The 21,416-nt window shown below is 38.1% G+C and overlaps 1 protein-coding gene across 1 annotated transcript in view; it reads right to left on the reverse strand.

The window, feature by feature from the left end:
* Nucleotides 1-21,069, reverse strand: part of rapgef4a (Rap guanine nucleotide exchange factor 4a) — a 66,584-nt gene extending 45,515 nt beyond the window's left edge. The window contains exons 1-4 of the mRNA XM_088930265.1: nucleotides 20,944-21,069; nucleotides 13,090-13,232; nucleotides 12,475-12,563; nucleotides 9,427-9,573 (exon numbers count right to left, since the gene is read on the reverse strand). Coding sequence (XP_088786391.1) covers nucleotides 9,427-9,573; nucleotides 12,475-12,563; nucleotides 13,090-13,232; nucleotides 20,944-21,026 — 462 coding nt within the window. The 5' untranslated portion in view covers nucleotides 21,027-21,069. The remainder of the gene's footprint in view (nucleotides 1-9,426; nucleotides 9,574-12,474; nucleotides 12,564-13,089; nucleotides 13,233-20,943) is intronic.
* Between the last annotated feature and the right edge of the window lie 347 nt (nucleotides 21,070-21,416).

The raw sequence follows: 21,416 nt of genomic DNA on the forward strand, positions 1-21,416 counted from the left end.
GGAGTTCAGTCTGGACAAGACTGGCCAGTTTCCTTGGGGCCTTTCTCTGTCGGTGCTACTTCCTGTTAATCAGTTTTCCTGCTTACAGTAAAAACCGTCTGGCTCTTCTGAATGTTTGCTTCGCTCAAGGGCAGCACGTGATGTCACTCCCCACCCGACTCTACCAAGGTGGAGACTTTAAGGCCAAAGTTCAGGGGTTTGATTTTCATTTTAAGGCCAACTTGGACAGGATTCAATATGAAGATTCATGCTATGTAAAAGGTCAAGCAGGTAGCTGCGTCAGCATGCGTAGGCTGCAAAAGAACAAGTAAAGGTTTATTCCAGCTGAAAAAGAGAAGAGAAGAAACACAACGTTTCGGCTGTTGAACTTTCTTTAGCCTTCTTCACACTTGAAGAAGGTTCCACAGCCAAAAGGTTGTGTTTCTTCTCTTCTCTTTTTCAGCTGGAATAAACCTTTATTTGTTCCTTCTTGCTATGTATAGTATACAAGAAAACAGGAAGAAAAAAAAAGAGCAAAACAGAAATATAAAAAATTGTCCAATCAGTAACATATCCATTAGTTTATTTTTCAATTCAGTTTTACAGAGACTTTTACATGAATACAAGGGGCTTTATTCATCTTTTGGGGCTTTTTTTCTTTAAAAGGAAAGCTCCATTTGCTTACATTATTTTAGAAGGAAATCAAGAAAAGGAAAGATCACAAGAGTGTTTGGTTTTAAATATCTTAGGAGTACAGTCAGATTTGAGGAGTTGATACTTGCTGAATACTGGGTCGAGCACAATAATCACATTTTTTACATAGCTACAAATATTAGGAAGTTACAAGTGAGAGGAGGGAAACTGGCCCATCTCATTTATTCAGTAGCTGGTATTTATTACTCCAATAATTTCCAATCAGGCCATATCCAAAGGACCTATAATCATGCATATTAACAGTGTATATTTTAAATATTCATATGTGAAAAGTTTGAATGTAAAACAACATCTGTTTTAGGAAATCCAGAGAGAAAAAGGCACAACATGAAACTAAATGAGTCCACTGCTCTACTCCCAGTGAGCAGACGTGCTGCTTTAAAACCCTGAGGATTGTTTTCCTCATTACTTTACTTTTTCCAGCTAAAAATGGATTTGAGAATGCACGGTTCTTGAAAAACACACTTTGACTATCAAGTGCACTCAGTGAATAATGGATTTTCACACTTTAATGAGTTTAGGTATGTTAATATCCTCAAATCCAGCTCCCAGTTTCCCCTGAAAGGACAGATTCATCCAGTGCATCTTTGAAGACATTCTCATTGCCATATTCCTCCTTCTTGGATCAGGATTCGGGATGATTCACTGAAAATCCTGTTATTGTGCTAAACATTTCAGCGCTGCCCATTTCATGTTCACATACACTGCAGTTATATGTTTGATCTTGGAGCAAAAGAATAGTTGTTGAACAGCCATAAAGCTAAGAGCTGAAACAAACAGAAAATGTGTTGATTTCAAATTAGTCCTGACATTGTTTTTGTTCTCTAAATAATTGATAAATGGCCCAGAAAAAAAGAAGTATGTTAGCTCAAGCAGTTTTTTCACAAAAGGCTTATAAGCCTGCCTCTTGACTGTTCCCTCACTCAATGATCTATGCTGAGGTCAATGAGAAAAAGAAAATGAAGGATTTTATGTTGATAATTATACAGATATTAAGCACTAATATGACCTCATTATGATTATTATTAAAAATGTCCGTCATCATGTTACAAATAAAGATATTGCTGCTCTGGAATCAGTCCATAATCACTGTTATTGATGTCCATCCAACCATTTTCTAAACCACTATACAGTATCTAGTACAGGGTCACAGGGGAGCCAGAGCCCAACCTGACAAGCAACGGGCGCAAGCCAGGATACAGCCTGGTTAGGACGCCAGTCCACTGCAGGGCACGCACAGACACAGACACGAACACCAGGGCCAATTTACAGAATGAATTAACCTGAGAGTATGTCTAGGAATGTGGAAGGAAACCAGAGCATCTACACAAATGCAGGGAGAACATACAAACTCCACACAGATAGCACCCTAGGTGTGGAATTGAACCCAGGAGCCCAGCACTGCAAGGCAGCAGTGTTAATCACTGCGCCACTGCAAACAGGGGAAAGTCTTCAGTATATACAGCATTAATTCTGCACTTGAAACTATAAGAAACAAAGAATTTGAAAATGTTGAAAAGGGACAACATTCATGTAATTAATGCATTGCAAATTAAAGACATTTGTTGCCATTTCTATTGCACTTGTCTTTTACAGGTTGCAACTCAGCAGAGATCTTACACAAGCTTTCCTCATTACAGCGATCTCGGACAGTCCCGATAACTGACTCCACAAAGCTGTGAGTCAGCATACACTTCTGACACGTGAAAAAAAACACACTTTAAGAGTTTGTAAAACAGAAAGAACTGTTCTCTGTAATGCCTTTGCCCACCATACAATCAGATTCCTGTCCACTGTCATCCAAAAAGCCTATGTCTCCTACATTCTCACCTACATGAAAAATGTATGTTGATCATTTGTCTGAGACAGTATAGCCTTGAAAATAAAAACTATAAAAATAGAAGGTTATTTTTCATATAGTACGATTTTGACCAAAATAGTTCTAAATCCCTCAGTGTGAACAATTACACATCTAGACAGTCACATGCTGGAGGGCTTGAGATCTAAATCAATGAGCTGCATGCATGTAAAGTACATGTCTGTCACAGAGATTCTAGGTCTGCATCTTGACTTCTATAAACAGCTAGCTGTTTTAGCTAAATTCATAACACAAAATGCTGAATTGGGGAAGAGCGATACAGGATATGTACTGACACTGATGTGATATACAGCAGCACCATTAAAATATATTATGTTGATATAAATCATAATACTGTATATTATTTACTGAAAAATTACAAATGGGTATGAATTAGGTCACACTTTAAAAACTGCACTTTTGCTGTTTATGCTTCAGCAAATCAATGGTCAATCCATCCAGTTAGTGCAATGGGTGCACTTACTGTTAACTAAAATTATGGAAATCATCTATTATTTTTGAGCTGTATTATAAAACACCCCAAACCAACAGGAACCGAAATGTAGCATGAATGCAACATCTTAGTCTTTGCATAAAGTATTTTCTCTTCAGCTGTATTCACATAGCCAAATTGCTCTTGCAAACATATGATGTAAATTGCCCATTACTAAAATGTCCTCTTTTGTACATTATATCATTTAAAGTATCTATTATCTGACATCTATCTGGGGTATGCAATAACTTTGTAGGGGGATTAAACATAAAAAACAGCTTTTATGAGTTAGTAGGTCCATAAAAGAAAGCAATTACTTTAAGGTACACTAATGTAGATGTGATAGATCTGTCAGTGAGGAATTCTCCATGGTGCATCCTGAAGATAGAAGAGAATGAGCACAATTAACAATGGGCTGTTTGTCAAACTGTACGGATTGCTGCATTCTTCATGTGGAGAATGGAGAATAAGATACAGAACAAGAGAAAAAGTACCCAAGCAGCCTCTTCTAAAACAAGACCAGCTGACCAGCAGTTCTCTAAATTCTGTACCTATTTTGAATTCAACATTTTTGGAGAATGATCATGTGAACAAATCTTCAAACTGATATGCCAAAAGTATACACATGAGAAAATGAACACACTGAATTTACACTGACGTTTTTAGATTAAACGTACTGTACCTACTGTACTGCATACAGTATACAGCATCAATCCTGTGCATTTTGACAACACTCCCATTGACTAAAACAGTATAATTTATATTTGCTTCCTAAGCAGTTCACAATGTTTAAATGTGAGAAATGCTCACGTACTTGATAACAATGTTTAAATGTGAGAAATGCTCGTGTACTTGACAAACATGAAGTTTATAGGACTTGTCCAAAAACTGGCCTAACCCACCAGACAGACACACTGCTTCAATTACATGAAGATCGTCCAATTTAATCTACATTTATCACTTCCCGTACAGACAAACTGTAGCATGAAGATTTTATTCATACTTGTAGGTCTCATAAAGATTTATCTATATTTTCAAATACATATTTCAAGATGCAATGGCTTCCACATTAATATTTTTGTAACTGGATGTAGATGGTAGATTCCCATTTAGATTACATTACATTGTACATTCACATGCTTGTTTACATCTTTTGAATTTTACTGACTTTAAAAATATAGTTTAAAGTCACATTACATTGTTTTTGTTAATTATATTAATGTAGAAACAGTTGAAGCATTCAGTTCAGTTACGCTCTAAACACAATTTCAAAGTCATTTCAACTGATCCCCTGCAGGATACAAAAAAAAAACATGGTTACATTGATTTTTTGTTTCCTGCGGGCACTGTTTCTGCCATCCATAAAATTACTACAAGAGTTCAGATGTGTGAATTACAGAGTCAATCAGCAGAACGTGGTTTAAATACTGAAAAAAAAGTTTTGCAGGAGTTCATTTAATACTGACTGATGTTCCAATTATTTACCAGCAATGACTTTAATTTGTATTGACTAACACTGAGCACATCAATTGACATTAATTCTTTTACTGGTCGCTGAGTAGTGAATGTCACTGCAATAACATTTATAAGCTGTGAAGTGATGGAGGCAAAATAGAGGCAGATATCAACAATACATGCGAGAGTGCCTATTCCTATTATCTGCAAGGTATAGCTTTGAATCAGTGATGTTGGCTGCAATTCAGTTAACAGTTGTGACACTTTCTGTAAATTTACTAGATTCAATTTAGAACTTAAAAGTCAAATGATGGGATTTAAAAAGAAAGGATCATCATCATAGGGAGTATTTACACAGACAAGACAGGTAAGAAGGTAAGTAGTCGTTCTAAGTGGGTTACACAAGGAATGAGGAATGCCTAAAGAGGAAATGAAGCAAAAGTAACCATGCCTGTACTGATGTATCAATATTTTTTCCACTTCTATAAAGCAAGGCTAAGTATCCCAAAGGGAGATCTGTGTTGACAGAAACAGGGTTTTAAAAATTCCAATGGTGATTTAATAATAAAGAAAAAGTGCTACTTAATTAGCAATGGTGTGGTAAAACTGTATGTGAGTATACAGAAGCACATCACACTTTTTAACCCTTTACTATTGACAACCCTTGCCTACCCTTGACTGATTTAGTATTTACAACCAAATGCAAGTAGGAACGTTGACGGTCATTTCTAGAAGCTGTACTGTATTAATACTGCACATACTTTTAGCTTTTAAGATCTCTTGACATTTTGTGAAACCCAGCATCAGAGTACAAAATGAGCAAATCACAAGAAGCATTTTGTACACCACATGCGTTACATTAGTGAATTACCAAACAAAAAACAGGTGCACACATTTGAGAATACTAATTAAATTAGCAGAAGAAACAACACCCCCACCCAAGGCTTTCAGGCATATTGGTTTAAAGAGATAAACCAGGACCAAAAGACACTCGAATGATCATGGCAGGTCTGCACAGCCATGCACTGTAATCTTCAGATGAGCCACATAGGCACACAGCAGCAATAAACACTAACCAGGAGCTGCAAGAAAAACATGATTCAATACACAAAAACTCTGTAATTTCTTTGCTTCTTACATATCCAATCAAGCTAATTAATTTGATTCATCCAAAGCAAATTCCCAGTGTATTTATACATCTGGAAATTTCACCAAAACACTCTTGAAGTATGGCTACAATAGTGGCACCCACTTAAGTGTCAATTTTCTTCATGTAGAAACAGTTCAAGCATTAAGTTAAATTATGCTGTCACTCCCGAAGTACGGTTACAACAGCAGCCACAACTTAGAATTTGAGCCCACAAACCTTCAGTAACAAATCCAATGTCCTAACCCCTGCTCCACACTTGTCTAAAGGTTACAAAAGTCAGAAGACAAAATAGTTTTTTGAGCCTAGCCATAATATGATGATACGTTTAGAATACATGTAGAATTTACATTTTTATTTATTCCTGTCATCAGTGGGAAAAAAAGTGATTTTTTGAATGGCGAAGAAAAAAACATTATATCGGAAAATGACTGCGATATCAGTACCAAAAGCTGATCAGACCACAGGAGCCAATCTAAGTGTCTAAAATACAGGTTTTTGTTAGTGGAGACAATATTTCTCAGTAGCAAAATTTCAGTGAGCCTGCTCCAGTTTCAACTCCATGTTATGAGTGAACAGCATTTTTAGAAAATCACTGATTTATATATGCCAATACAAATACAGTACTTATCTAAGCATCTCTGGGCATTTCAAGGGGCTCATTTTCCCTGACAACGCAGCAATTATAGAATAAAATATCTTGAAAAACAAAACAGAATAAACAGTATTTATTACTCATTATTTACAATGTGGGGTATACTACAGTGAGACCTCACAAATTTGGATGCTTAAAAACATAAAACTACATGTTTTAATCTCACATCTAACTATGCTAATACCTTGTAATTACCCACTTGGATGCAGATAAACGTACTACCCACTTCAAAACAAAATAAAAAATCTAATTCACAACCATACTCTCAGTACCATAGGGCAGACCTTTTGACCAGTCTTAATAACATCCCTGTGTTATGTTTTCCAGCTGAGTCAGTGCTCAAGTTTTCAAGGATTGTTTTTACTAAAGCACACTTATTTAAAGTCAATTGCAGAGGCGTTAACCCAAATTAAAAAAAAATCAGTAAGGATCCCTCTTGAACATGAAACTGCAAAGTACCTCATTCACAGCAGCATTAGGAAAGAGTTCTTCACTATCAAAAGCCCACTATCACTCATATTTGACACTTTTTAACTGTTTAATTCGATTATCCCAAAGTCAGACGCTTAAGGCAGCAACTTTCTTTTCTCATTCAAACACCTCCTTACCCTGTTCTAAAGCCTCAAACGCAACTCGATACCGAAAGCACTCATCACTGCAGGCTACAGAAAAACCAGTTGGCGAAACACGAGGCAGGCTTGCTCTTCCTTCAACGGCTGTAATGAAAGGAGACTGAAGTGGGGAGAGAATCTCACAGCACCCTTACCAGGCTCTTCCTCTCAAACCAGCTCCTCTTGCCTTGTAATACTCTGTAACAGCATCCACATTGAGCAGAGCTTCCAGAGATGCGTCAATCCCCTTCGCTTTCAGGAAAGCCAGCACACAATCCATTACTTTTTTTAGGCACCCCAGAGGAAACTGGTATTGGCGAGCTTTTCAGGAAATCTGAACAGTTTCTCCACGAAGAAAGGAGCGTCCGGACAGAGTGTCACCTCCCAAGCAGTTTTACTCCCTTCCTGCCCGAGTGGGGACAGTAGGGCAGCAGAAAGGATATGAGCAGGAGGAACATTATCTGTAGCCTTACTGCTGATCAAAGCCCCTCCTCCTACACTGGTACTCACTTCAAAGAACTCCCATCTGCCAGGCAACATAATTACAGCGACATCCCTCCTCTCCTGCTTCCAGTGCACAATTTACTGCACTGCTGATTTCTTAGCTTTAACATTCACAAAATAACTAGACAGACTATACCTCAGTGCCCTCTGCGGTCTGACTTTGGAATCTTCGGACGAGCTCTGAATTCTGAGGGCCCTGCCATCTGTAAACAACCTCATCTAATTCTCCCATCAAGGTGCCTGTTGTGTGCAATGTTAAAGAAGCTGTGGATCAAAGCAAACATCAAAAACCAGTGGCAAGCTGCAATCTTGTCATGTATTGTGCATGTACTCACTTACCATTCATATAAATGTGGATCAAGCTTATCTTGATCCGAGCTCATTTTACACAATAAACTAAGCACAGGTCATGATGCTTATTACAGTCTTAGGGGTACTATTAAAAACCCAGGCAACATTGAGTAAACCAATACAATACTTATAGTTTATCCTTCATAATTGAGAGGCACTTCAGCATGGCAAATTCCATTGCTGAAGTTTGTTGTATGGAACCCTGACATAAAAAGGCCTAAAACAAGCTGGTGTTTGTCATACATCTTTGAAACCTGTCTTATTTTACAAAGCTCCCATACATTTAAATAAAGTCACAGATATTTCCTATATAGTATTCACACTAAGACTGAGAACAGTCTGGGTCTAATATGATTACATAAATCGTTTACAGTATCACCTACGCATGCTGGTGATAAAAAAAAGTCTGAAAATATTTTGTTTCCTAACATCACAAAAGGTAGCCAGACTCCAGAATTTTATTATAAAATTGCATTCAAGAACATTAATGTCAGGCTAGTGCATAAAGAGTGCTAAAGACACTAGCGACTGGTCCTGTTCAACCACATTGAATATCATGTGTTCCAATCACAGAATCATCAGGGTCAGATACTGTATACAAAAAAAGCACGAAGTGAATGAAAATGAAGGAGACAAACAAAATATATGCCTCTTAAATACATTGTTTCAGGGTTAACTTTCAACTCACCTGAGTAATATTTAATGTATGTGTTGAAGAGCAAGAAACACTGCCCTCTAGTGATAAAAATAGGAATTCACAGCAGAGTGCAACATGAAAATGCAGGTTTCCTGTACCTTCCAGTATTCCAAAAAAAGAAACATGCAGCATTTGTAGATTCAGTATAGAAAGTTAACATTTCCTTTTTTATGTCATATATCAACTGACATATGTAAAATATTAAGCAGTAATTATACAAATATCCTCATACTAACTCAAACTAGAAACACTGTGTAGAGAAGACCTCAAATGTTCATCAACACTCCGCAGACTGCAGACTTCAACTACAGTTATAAACAGAACTTGAAAGTCTCTTTCAATAAATTCATAAACAACACTAGCAAGAAACATCACTTTTAGACAAAAAGCGTCACTCCACGTCATACTGTGCTACTTTTTTTTACTACTGAACCTTGGTGCATTTCAAATAAAATCCAAACCAAAGCTGACTGAATAGATTTTGATTTTAGATTTGAATGTAAGCAAAGGGATGAAAAGGGTTTTAGGACTAATTATTAGTGGACAACTAAATCAGTTTAGAAGCTGTGAAGAAGTACAATCCACATACTGTACAGCTACTTCGCCACACATATCCAATACTATACTATCTGTTTATATACAGAAGGTTATATTTCAATATAAAAGGAATATATCAACTAATGTTTCAATTTAGCAGGACAGATTTCTTTTATGGACCTTGTTTTTTTTACTTTAAGCACTGAGATAACCTGATTGAGTTTTAGTTTAGACGTGATTGATGAATCAACATGAAGGAAATTTGTGCCACTGAATAACTTAGCTGGACGTCTTGAGTCACCTGAAGAACCAGCCCTGAAATCAAGCAAGCCTCCTGTTACAGCTGCAGTTTCAGGGGCAGGTGAAATAAGAACATTTCATCCAGCGACAACAAAAGACACACCAGCCACACCAGGATGCCTTACCTCCCAGAGAGATTTGAACTCCCTCTGCTCAATGCGCAGCAGTTCGCTGTACTCCCTGGTAACAATGGTGGCGTGACGGGGGGTATTATCCAGAATGGATTCGCCAAACGCTGTTCCGATCCCCAGTGTACAAATAGTGACAGCATCCTTTAAACAGAGAGAAGACAACAGCTTCATCTCCCACCTTAGAAGCTGCTCTTGCCTACTGAGGGGATAAAAAGGAGCTAAATTAATTAAAATGTATTTATTCATTTAAAAATATTCATCCACAAGAACCTCTCGAAAAATAAAATTCATTGAAAACAGTGCCCGGGGCGGCAGACAATATAAAAACACTACACATTATATTCACACTTTAGATTCAAACCTGCAGGTACAAGAGCCACTCCAATAATTCAAATCAGTTAGCATAAAAAGAAGAACAAGTGTGCCTTAGATAATGACACCAAATCGCTTTTGAAGTCCCCAGGTTAGGGAAGAATCGCAAACACAAAAGAGGCTGAAGCAGAATGGGCTTATGTCCTCAATACTTGAAATCAGTTTAAGGTCACCTTTAAGATTTTGTCTCCATATACAGTAAGGCACGAGCTCAATTCTTTGTTGATTCACTCACTCGGATGTAGAGACAGCATTCAGCCCTAAGGATCAAAGTGCGTCACACATTGACCTGCTAATTATCAACAGGAAACTGACCATTTCACGAGATTGAAATAAATCTGTGCCCCTTCGACAGCAAATCACCTGACGGGAACTAGCAAAAAATGTCTAAATTTAGATTTTCTTTAAGTTTTTTTTTAATTAGGCTTGCTTCTGCAATAATGCCAAGCCTTAACAAGTTTTTTATTTGTTAACTGTAAAATTCGCACTTTACTAAATATTATTTTTTTATCCAAAATGATGATAACAAGTTCTGGATATGTTTTTAACAATAAATATACCACAAAACAGACATTTTCTTATGAGTTATACATATGCAGTGTCTTCAGTGTATGAAATACATACTGTATCTGCAGCGAGTGAAAGAGACAGTAACAGTGCAGTGCCCTCCAAAAGTATTGTGGAGCACAACAAAGCAGACCCCTGTCCATCACAGGGCAGCTACACAAACACACACACTCACACCAGGAAGTTAGAATTAACACCACTCACACTAGAAGCCAATTGACCTATGTTGGCTGGACTATGGGAGAAAACCAGAGCACCCGAAGTTAACCCACACAGACACGGGGAGAACATGCAAACTCCAAACAGATAGTCGCTATGATCCAGCACTGAACCCAGGCTTGGGGCTGCAAGATAGCAATGCTAACCCCTGTGCCACCGTGCTACCCCATGACACAGTCACTTCAGAGTGAACTTCAGCCATAGGTCAGTATTTGGCTGCATATCCTTTTGATGCTATAACTGCATGAAGTCTATAACCTATTTGTAATAATCTGAAATGTTCTGTTGCAGCCACTTCTTTTGTTCAGTCAATTCTGGGGCGCTGTGAGTTGTGTTATTTCCTCAGATGAAAAATTCATGCTCAATTGGATTGAAATATGGAGATCGACTTGGCCAGTCTAAGATCTTCCTCTTCTTTCCCCCGATGAACAACTTGGTTGTGTTAGCTGCATGTTTCGAATCACTTTCATGCCGCAAGGTGAAGCACTGTCCAATAACTATGGAAGCATTTTCTTTTACATAAGCAGCCAAAACATGTCTGTAAATTACGGAATCATTCTGCTGCCATCATTAGTTACATCTTTAATAAAGATGAGTGAGCAGCAAAGATAAGGGAGGGCACTGTACCAGTATTTATCTGGCCCTTGTAGGATACAGGATTTTACAGTATTGTACATAGTCAACAGCGACCACCGTCTGTCTCTACTGCACTGTTAACCCAATAGAGTGCACATGCTGGGCAGTGTCCTGATAGTGATTTCACTCAAGGACAAAGCAGAGAACCAGCAAGGAACAAATTGCATGCTCCCTGTCTGGGCTTCTGGCAATTTTATATTTCTAAATTATCAAACACTAGCTCCAAGACAATAAAAGACATTAACAATAGTACAGAAACAGGGTGGTTTTAAGATATAGTGTACTGTACCTGCCTTCATTCGCCTTTCTGGATAAAAAATCATATTTAGGCAAGTATAATATGTCAAGGCTGGGAATTATTGTGGGTATATAACTATAATTTTAGCAATTATTACATAACATTCTAAAGTCCATTTTATTTATGGATCTGAAGAGGAACAAATGAAGAAAATTACTATCCCCCATTAAGACATACAGTACATTTTCAGTTTCATGGGACTAGACATTACCATCCATTACCCCTTCTGAATCCTATTTCTGAGAGAAATTCATAGAAAACGGTAGAGTAGGCCGTTCACTTGCATTACTTGTGTCGTTGTTATTTTTGGCAATTTGGAAGTCTTTATTACATTCATGGTATGCCCATCTTAAGGCAAAGGGAATATTATTATAGATCATTAAGACTCAATGTCGCTTTATTCATCAAGAACATAAGGTAACTAGGCAGCACACTTTTAAAAGATTTTTTTCTCAATTGCTGGACACTGTATCCACAAAGATAATGCACTTAGTGAAGATTAATCAATACGGCAGTAGGGAATAATGTAATAGATGCTATCAGCACAGCACTTATTTCAGATGCCACAATAATGCTCTTGTATCAGTGACAGTAGCTCAGTCAACAGTTTTCAGTGGAATACAAATTCAATCAAGGAAACATATAAGCTGCTGTACTTCAACAATAAGTAAAATGTCTGTTTTTTGTGCGATTCCCTGCTGTGAGAAATCACTCTTTCAGTTACCGTCTACACTACAATACTTAGCCATTCTTAAGGCATTTTTACATGTTCTCTAATAAAACAAATTTTACTTTGGGATTCTCTTCTCACAAAATGAGAGTCTGGATGGACATCCACATGATTCAGTTTTAAAAAACACCTAGATTTCATCTAATCTCTGCAAAAAAAACACTTTAAGTCATGGCTGTTATTTTATTTCCATTACTGCATCATCCTTTGGGTTCATTACCTGGTGGTTGGCAGTCTCTGACACTTTGACATCAAGCGAGCCTGACAGAACTGCATACCAGCTGGTGCCAATATCTCCCTGACGGTACACTGGAAAAGAATATTTTAGGGAATCTTGATATACAAGTACTGTAAGCCACTGACAGGTTAACCATTGACACTGAGTTGGTCATAACTTTGTGCTATGTATGCATGTATTTTTAGTTAAATATGACAGAGCTATAAAAATAATAACTATTTCAGATTTTCAGATTTTAGAGAAAGACAGTACTGTAAGAACAGACGACTGTCCTTCAGTATTCTTCAGAATCGTTTGTTAAATTTGGAGCATGAAAGGTGCTTGACAGTATAAAACAAATTGCCCGATGTCCTTTTTGTTCATCTCAATGCTTTTTTTATTTGACACAGACCAATATTCAACTGACCCATATCTGACTAACAACCTAAACAAACCATTATACTGTACGTGTTCATTTTTGTCTGCAGTAAAATGTCAAAATGTTTATTCTACCCAGTCATTCTTAATTGCTAAATCTGCAACTGCATTTCAATCCATGTCTGCTAACATAGTTTCCCTGATGTGTTTGGGAAATATTTACTGGCAAGTATTACTTACAAGTGATGCCTTTCTCCAGATTTTCGTAAAATCCGCAAAGACAGATTTGCTGAAGTAAGTTGGGGTGAAACTTTTCGAAAGCCTTCACATCTTTCAGACGAGCAAAAATGATGTCAACATCTTCCCCGGACCGCTCTGATGGCCTAAGGGAACGAAAACAGGGCTCATTAGTTCTTTTTTGCTCTTTACACAACCAAGCGATTTTGTAGTTTTGGTAATATTACTGGCATTATAATAAGGCAGAGGAAGAATTTTGCAATTCTGTCATGAGAGCCAACAAAAAACAAGATGTGTAACTGCACATAGACAACAAAGGTAGGAGTGGCAGGAAAGTAACAAATACACAGCCAGCTGCTAGAACTTAAGAACATAAAACTGGTTATAAAGGAGAGGAGGCCTTTTAGACCATTTATGTCCAATTGATTGTGCTTAAATGATCTGAGGATCTCATCCAGCCATTTCTTGAGAAAAGCTAGGGTACATGTGGGTACACAGCTTCAACTACATGTTTATGTAAACGACTTGCTGGCAGATTGTTCCAGTCTCCCACCACCCTGTAGGTAAAGACCTCCTGTTCTTAGTTTTAAATGCGCTTCTACCGTATGTAGGTTCCATTTGTTCTGGTTTGTGTTTCACTTTATCACTGTTTTTGAGCACTTTGAATACTTTTATCAGGTCCCCTTATACTCTTCTCTGTTCAAGACTTCAAGGGGAACTGCAGTCCCAATTGCTCAGACTGGTTATTAAATAAATTAATTGACAGCATAGAAAATTACATTCAAATTAAGCACAAAATCATTAACTTTGTGAAAGCACTGTACGCTCACCATCTTGTTGCAAACTGCTGGTCTTGCCACAGGCAAAAGCGAGAGTTTGCACGAATTGTGACATGATGCAGCCCTTCCTGCTCACTAGTCACTGTAATGACTAATGTAATGAGATGTACGAGTGAATAAGTACAGATATTTCAATGCATAAATGTTCTAACATTATCTGCTTGCAAAGCTGACAAGTAAGTAGTATTTTTTGGCAAAACGGCTCAAATTCGAGAGCAATATACTGTATCTATCGGATTAAAAGAAATGGATTCACAAGCCTGCTTATTTACAGTGCAATAGGGCCGTTCACATCAATGAAAGTATTGTTGCCTCATTCTGAATCTCTGTAAATTACCTGGAAATTTAGTCTATTTTCTGTAAATTGGAGGTTTTACAAGTTACTGAGTACATAGTAGTTTTATTGTGCTTTGAAATACTGTACACTCATCAATGCTGATTCGTTCTAACCCCAAAATATAAAAATAGCATTGCAGTTCCCCTGGACTGATTCCAGAGAAGCAATATCTTTTCTATAATGTGATGACTAAAAAATGTACACATTTTAAATGAGGTCTTACTCATACGTAAAACAAGGTCAACATAACAACCCTAACATTTTGTTTGCCTTTTTAATTGATTCCCACATTGGCTAAGAAGATGCAAATGACGTGTCAAATGACTTGTTAGCTGCAGTAATCATGACCAGTCCAGCAGGTTTTGCCAGCATCTACTGCATCTACTTCCATGCCCTTTAAACACATCACTACATTGTCAGTACCTGCACTGCCAGAAACAGGACTTCTGTTTCTTTTGAATCTAACCTGATACCGGCTGAAACATACATTACATTTAAAAAAGACACCAATTAAGAACTTGGAGGCACTAAAACTCACAGAAGAATGACACTCTATGTTCCTTTGCACTTTACTAGTAATTTTAGTACATTTACTAAGTAAGGTACTTACTGTAAGTAAAAACACTCTGTGTTTAGTGCACTTCTTTCTACGCATGTTGAGAATATTACAAGTATCCCAGCAGGCAATGGGCACAAGAGAGGGTACCACCTGGATGGGAGGCCAGTCCATCGCAGGGCACAAACAAACACAAACACTCTCACACCAGGGCCACCTTTCCCAGGAACCAATTAACCTGCCAGAATGTTTTTGGACTTAGGACGAAACCAGAGCAACCTTAGAAATTTGTATTTATGTTGGCACTATAAAATGTAGCAAGTTCTTTTTTTGGTTGTATAACAAAATGAATTTTTATATGTTATGAACTTCTTAATTTAACCTAACCATAGATTAATTAATACCGTGCTTTTAGAAAGCCCATGCAAATAGAGGTAGAACACATAAACTCCATACAGATACTGTAGCACCCAAGCTCCAGAACTGAGCCCAGGGGCCCGGACTGGAAGAACAATGCCAACCACTGTACCACCATGCCTTGCTGGTGTGATGAATGCAGTTGTGTTCTGCCCCAGCCAGGTTTCAATCTCGATCACTCACGGGCTCAGACTCAGTAGAGCTCTACACTGCCTAAGTTTCATGGAGGTGACATCACCTTCTGTGACACGCTCAGGTCCGCCGAGTCCTCTTCCACTGGGAACTGGCAGCCCTCAATTCTTTGCTGTCTTTTATTTTGAGGTTTAAGAATTTGAGGATACCTAACCAAGAAATGTATTCATTTATCTGGCTGACATTTTTCTTCAAAGCAGCTCACATCTGCGCCCACGCCAGCCTTCACTTGAATCCACAACCTTTCAGAGCCCTGACCACCACTCCCAGCTCAATTTGTCTAAAAAGATGAGAAACAAAAGCTTTGGGCGTATCTGCTTCAAGAATGTATTCCCTAATTCTGAAAGGACAGCACAGTGAATTCTGGCTATGCAGCAGAGTTTTATTGTATTATCTATCTGAAATTCCCATTACACTGCCGTAGAAATACCATGAGGCCAAAGGATTATAAATATTTTAAAGGGTAATGATTTGCTTTCTGCAGGCCTCAGGCCATCAATGTTACCTTTTTGGTTTGATGATGGAATATCCTATAGTTCTTATTATTAAACATTAATGGGCTGCACTTTACAAACACAACTATGTTGGTTAGAAAATAAACCATGCCCACAAAGACAGTCACAGAGCTCACCAGGAACATCAAATAGTAAGTAGCAGGAAAAAACATAATAAAAAAACAGATTAAACAGATACTGTCATGCAATTGATCACGACATACCGTCATAACATGAATAATTAACTTAGTTCGCATCAACAATATGAAATTGACTTTGTTCTTTGCTCAGTTTCAAATGATTTGTCAGCTCCATATACTGTAGTTGTGGCATCTTTATTAAAGTTACAAGAGGTTTTATGCTTCAGCTTTCAAATCCACAGATTTCCTAATAATGTTTTTATTTGATAAATTCTTGCATCTTATCAAATGGAGATCAGACCTTTCACGAATGGTGTTCTTAACTGGATTCAAGAGATGAAAAATTGTGAAAAAAGAGTCTTACAATTTCTTGCCCCAGCTTCTATCACTTTCACAACAACTGTTGATCTAGAGGCAGCCAGTGCTTTACTATAGAATTGTTGGTGTTGCTTAAGGTAACTAATTGAACAGATGACATCCCTGAACATAATATGCTGTACTGTATGTTCCATCTGAGACTCCAGACAGGCTGAATTGGTTTTAGAAAATACTTGTGGAAGGCTTCAATGGGATATAGAGGGTCTGTCTAGAATACCTCTGGCTTAGATATGAACATTAACAGGCTGCTTGTCACATCTTCTGCCTGGTCTTAGTTTCTAGTTTCCACATTCTACAACATATACTGTAACGTAAAAAGCGTGTGAAACAAACAGAGGGAAAAAAAACACAGAGTTCTCAAGTTAATTTCCACATTTGCTCAGCTTAGAATTGGGTGCAACTGTACTCAGGGCTAAGGACAAATGATCTTCTACCATGTGTACTGTATTTAAATTCTTTATCTTTTCCAAAAAAAATAAATAAAATGAACTGGGCAAGGAATTACTCAGCTCACATCAGCATCAGTGTCAAGAGTCAGCCTGTGGCTACAACTCAGCTGCCATATTAGCCTGCGTGCACCGTGAATTCGTGTGTACAGAATGCTGCAGCACTTTGCATGTAGATGCACAAACTACAAGTGGAGACAGCAAACATTGTCCACCACTGCATATGTAAAAGGACCAAGGTTGAAAAACACCTGCAGAACAGAAGGTCATGTGGAAAGGAGAACAAAAATCCGAAGAGTCATTTAAAAGCTTCTAGTCTGCATTTTTCAGGATTATCCATTTTGTATCAGATTACTTAGAGCGGCCGCCATGCAGAGATTTGATGCTGATTTGGGAAGCTGTGCTTCTCCCTTCCAGAATCCAGTTTACAGTATTCTGTCCACCAAAACAAAAACGCTGTCCACTTTCACATACTGTGCATCACCAGCAGAAGAGAAATCTATGGTTAAATTAAATTAAGACATTCATAAAAGATAAAAAAATCATTTTGTTATACAACCAAAAAAAAGAACTTGCTACATTTTATACTGCCAACATAAATAACAAAAAGGTGGTACTACCTTGTTATCTTGTTTTTTTTATCCTCAACATGAAATGGCAGCCACATCTCTGCACCATTTACACCTGCTGGCTATCAGCCATAATGCTGAACCCTTTCACTCTGTAAGGCTTTATTTTTAATTCACTTCTAAGAAGACACTGAAAGCCCTTTTCCACACATGGCACTAAAGTGCCCAGTGGGTTGTGTATGTGTTCTAAAAGAAATAAACTCCAGGCCACAGCTTTCAGTTATTGTAGAAGAGCACAATTCACCAGAAGACGTCTTTTTTTTTTACAGTCAGGCAAAACTTTTCAGTGGCAAGAAACTGCCTGTCCTACAGGGCATGACTGTTCCAGTACGTGAGAGTAACCTAGCCAAGCAGGCAACGTTATTCTGTAGCAGAAAGAAACCATGCTTTTATCCTCACCTAATGTGTGTTTGAATAGTCACCTTTCTCAAGGGAGACTTTTACAACCAGAGCCCGAAAGGTTAATGATTAACAAGATGCATTGCATTCGGTTTCGGATGGAGCAGGCTAACTCCTGCATTACCACAATAAAAGCAAAGTCGTTCTATTCTGAAAAGGCAGCAATGTGGACGGCTTACACTTGTGGTCTTGTTAAACACTGTGCAATAATTTTTCTGAATTGAATGTCTTAACCCGCATGTCTCAGAATGGCACTGGACCAGCTTCTAATAGATCATTTGTGTCATCTGTCAGTTACAGTGGTCTTTGGCCATATGATCATCGTTGGCCTTGGTCATGTAAATCTACAGCCCATTCAATCCAATGGGCCATGTGACTGAAGTCACCCAGTAAGAAGGATGGTAATGATTTCCACAAAAGGAATACCTCTTCACTGTTAAATCTCATATAATTACTATTTCTTATCATGTATTCAATATAAATCACTGTAATTTTTATAGCAATTCAAGAACAATAAGCCACACAAAGGCACTGTACCTTGATGCTACACTTTTGCTCTGTTAACTAAGATAAAGCAAATTGGAGATGCAGTAAAATCTGTTTTCTATCCATCCATTTTCTAACCGCTTTATCTAATATAGGGTCGCAGGGGAGCCAGAGCCTATCCCAGGAAGCAAGGACACATCCTAGACAGGATGCCAGTCCATCGCAGGGCAGACAGACACACACACGTACACCAGAGCCAATTAACCTACCAGTACCGCCACGGATGTCGGAAGGGCATGCCGTGGAATGACAAAGAGAGCAGTAGAGACCCTATGTGTAGCGGGAAAAGGGGCAACACGGGGGTTATCCCAGGCTTAAGGGGTTGGACAATGTCAGTGTAGAAATCTATGCCCTCAGGCCACGGACAGGAGCGACCTGGTGCTAGGCGGGTCTCAGGACATCTGTCCCCTCAATGCTGAGCCAGGAGCAGCGCAGACACAGGAAGTAAATAGGCTACACAACAAGACCCACCGGAAAGACATGAATAATCACAGGGAACTAGGAAACTGGAGAGAAGTAGGGTGCCCTCTAGGTGTACAGGGCGTGACAGTACATCTTTGGACTGCAGGTGGAAACCAGAGACTTGCATGAACACGGGGAGAACATACGAACTTCCCACAGACAGCACCCCAGGAACTGAACCTGGGGCACCAGAGCAGCAAGGTAGCAATGCCAACCACTGCACCACGGTGCCACGCTTGTTTTTCATTATTATTTCATGTGTTCTTAACAAGTTGTTTAAATACAGGATTTTTTTATTGAGAAGGTGATAACTGTCACTTGTGCTCTGAGTAACATTCTACAAGAATTCACATATGGACATTATGATTTCAACATTGTCCGTAATTTTTCAGCCAATAGATGTCGATACTTATTCACCTTTGTTTCAGAAGATGATGGGTGATATATGGTGTACTGGTCCATCAGCACTACTTTCATTAGCAACTGGTTTCTGTTTGAGGTGTCCAATCACAAGACTGACCAGCCCAACCTTGCTTAAGTTCTACAACCTGATTAGATTAGGCTATGAGGTGGTAACACTGCTGCCTTGGAAATACACATCTTTGTGAAATGTTATCCATTATTACAATTCTTTCACATCAAGTTAGGAAACTTCTAATTAAAATTATATGATAATTGCATCAGCCATATTTGATTGATTTCTGATCTCAGCTGAAAATAGTGATGTTAACTGAGAAACAAAACTAATTTAAATCCACCGCAGAATTCACAACGAACACGAATATGTCAGTCTGAACAGCTAATTAGTAAAACAGCTTGTGATTATTTTGTTAATCCTACGCTTGCATGTGTTTCTGAGCCCAATAAAAGGTCACCCTTTGAAGGCCTCTCTTGGTCATAAATACAACATGAATTGACTGAGTGGCCTCCTTTTACACACATGCACAGAAACCGGCATGAGATCTCCGCATGGTGCATCCTTGAAATACGTTAAGACCACATGTGGTGAAGCGAGACTAATATCTCTAGCGCAACCGAAGTCATCAGAGGATTTTTACGTGTCTTGTTTATATAAATAACATGGCATTAAAAACATATGAGAGAACAATACAGACTAAATTCAGATATTATCATGCACGTATCACCTATCAAAACGTACTTTCGGTTTTATATTAATTTAACATATTTGCACAATAATACAGCAAACATATTCCAAAGAAGTCGTGTTCCTTTTGTTTAAACCTGCAGAATATTTTGAAATTTGCCAAGCAATTTTGATCATCGTGTCTATGGCTTTCAGTGAATCGCTCCGCAGCACGATCATACTTTCAAAATAACTGGAAGTGAGACAAAAGGGCATTAACACTGAGTTACGTTAAAGGTTATTTTAAAAAGATATAATTTATTTGTAGTTCATATTTCCAGAATGTTTTATTAAATCAAAAGGACAAAAGATCAAAATGATATTCTCCAGTCCAGTACACTACATGTGTATACTGTATGCGCCAAAAAATAATGAGGCATCATCGCTGCACCAGGTGACATTTACCATCAACACTCTGTATTTGAATATCAGGGTTTCCGTTATCGTATTCAGCAGACACATATTTCATTGAACGTTATATTGTGTACAAATCCTTTCTTTCAAAACGTATACATGCGATTACTGTGTAGGCATAACCCGCTCTTGAACAAATCAAATTCATCATCCCTTCAAATTTCTGAATTGTTCTAGCATATATCCTAATTTAAAGTCTTGTGCAGCCAGTTTAGCTAAATAATTCTAAAAGTAAAATTGCCGTATAAAAAATAACATATACATACAGAACAAATGCACATTAGCGGCGGAAAATAACGAACTGCAAAGAAAAACCACACACATACTGTACTGTACACACAATGATAGAAAGGCTTAAAGGTACACGTCCTGGCTTACAATGCGTCCCTTTCCGATACACGTCTGAAAAGCCTATCAAAATAACACCATAGAAATTATTTACGAAGAAATTTCGTTCAACTCACCTTTTATCTAGACAGACAACCCATTCTGCAGATGCAGAAGGATGAGAAGATGTGTGCGCCGCTACCATCTTTGGCGATATCATGGAACCAACCGGCGTAGCTGAGTGAGACGATCTTCAACACCCTCACTTATTCGTGGGCTTTTCCTTACTCCCTCCTGTTTGTGAAATCATGGTTTACACACGATTAGCTTGATTAGTATACGTGAACGGTTGGCATGTGAATCAAGCGTTTTGCCGCATGGCATCAGCACAAACATCTATAGAGCATCATAGTTGCTAAAAACCGACTTTTTAATCATTCATGAGTGAAAGAGGGTCATTGTCGGAGTAGTAACTATTTATGGGCTAATATATTAAAAACTTGAGTTCGGAAATTAAATGTTAATCCAGGAAATGTGCTGCGCTAATGGTGCCTTTCTGTGTTGTTTTTCGTATCTGGACCGTGCAAACTGAAACCAACAGGCTTTTAGG

Source organism: Atractosteus spatula, chromosome 13, assembly GCF_055471065.1.
Source record: "Atractosteus spatula isolate fAtrSpa1 chromosome 13, fAtrSpa1.hap1, whole genome shotgun sequence".
Taxonomy (NCBI): domain Eukaryota; kingdom Metazoa; phylum Chordata; class Actinopteri; order Semionotiformes; family Lepisosteidae; genus Atractosteus; species Atractosteus spatula.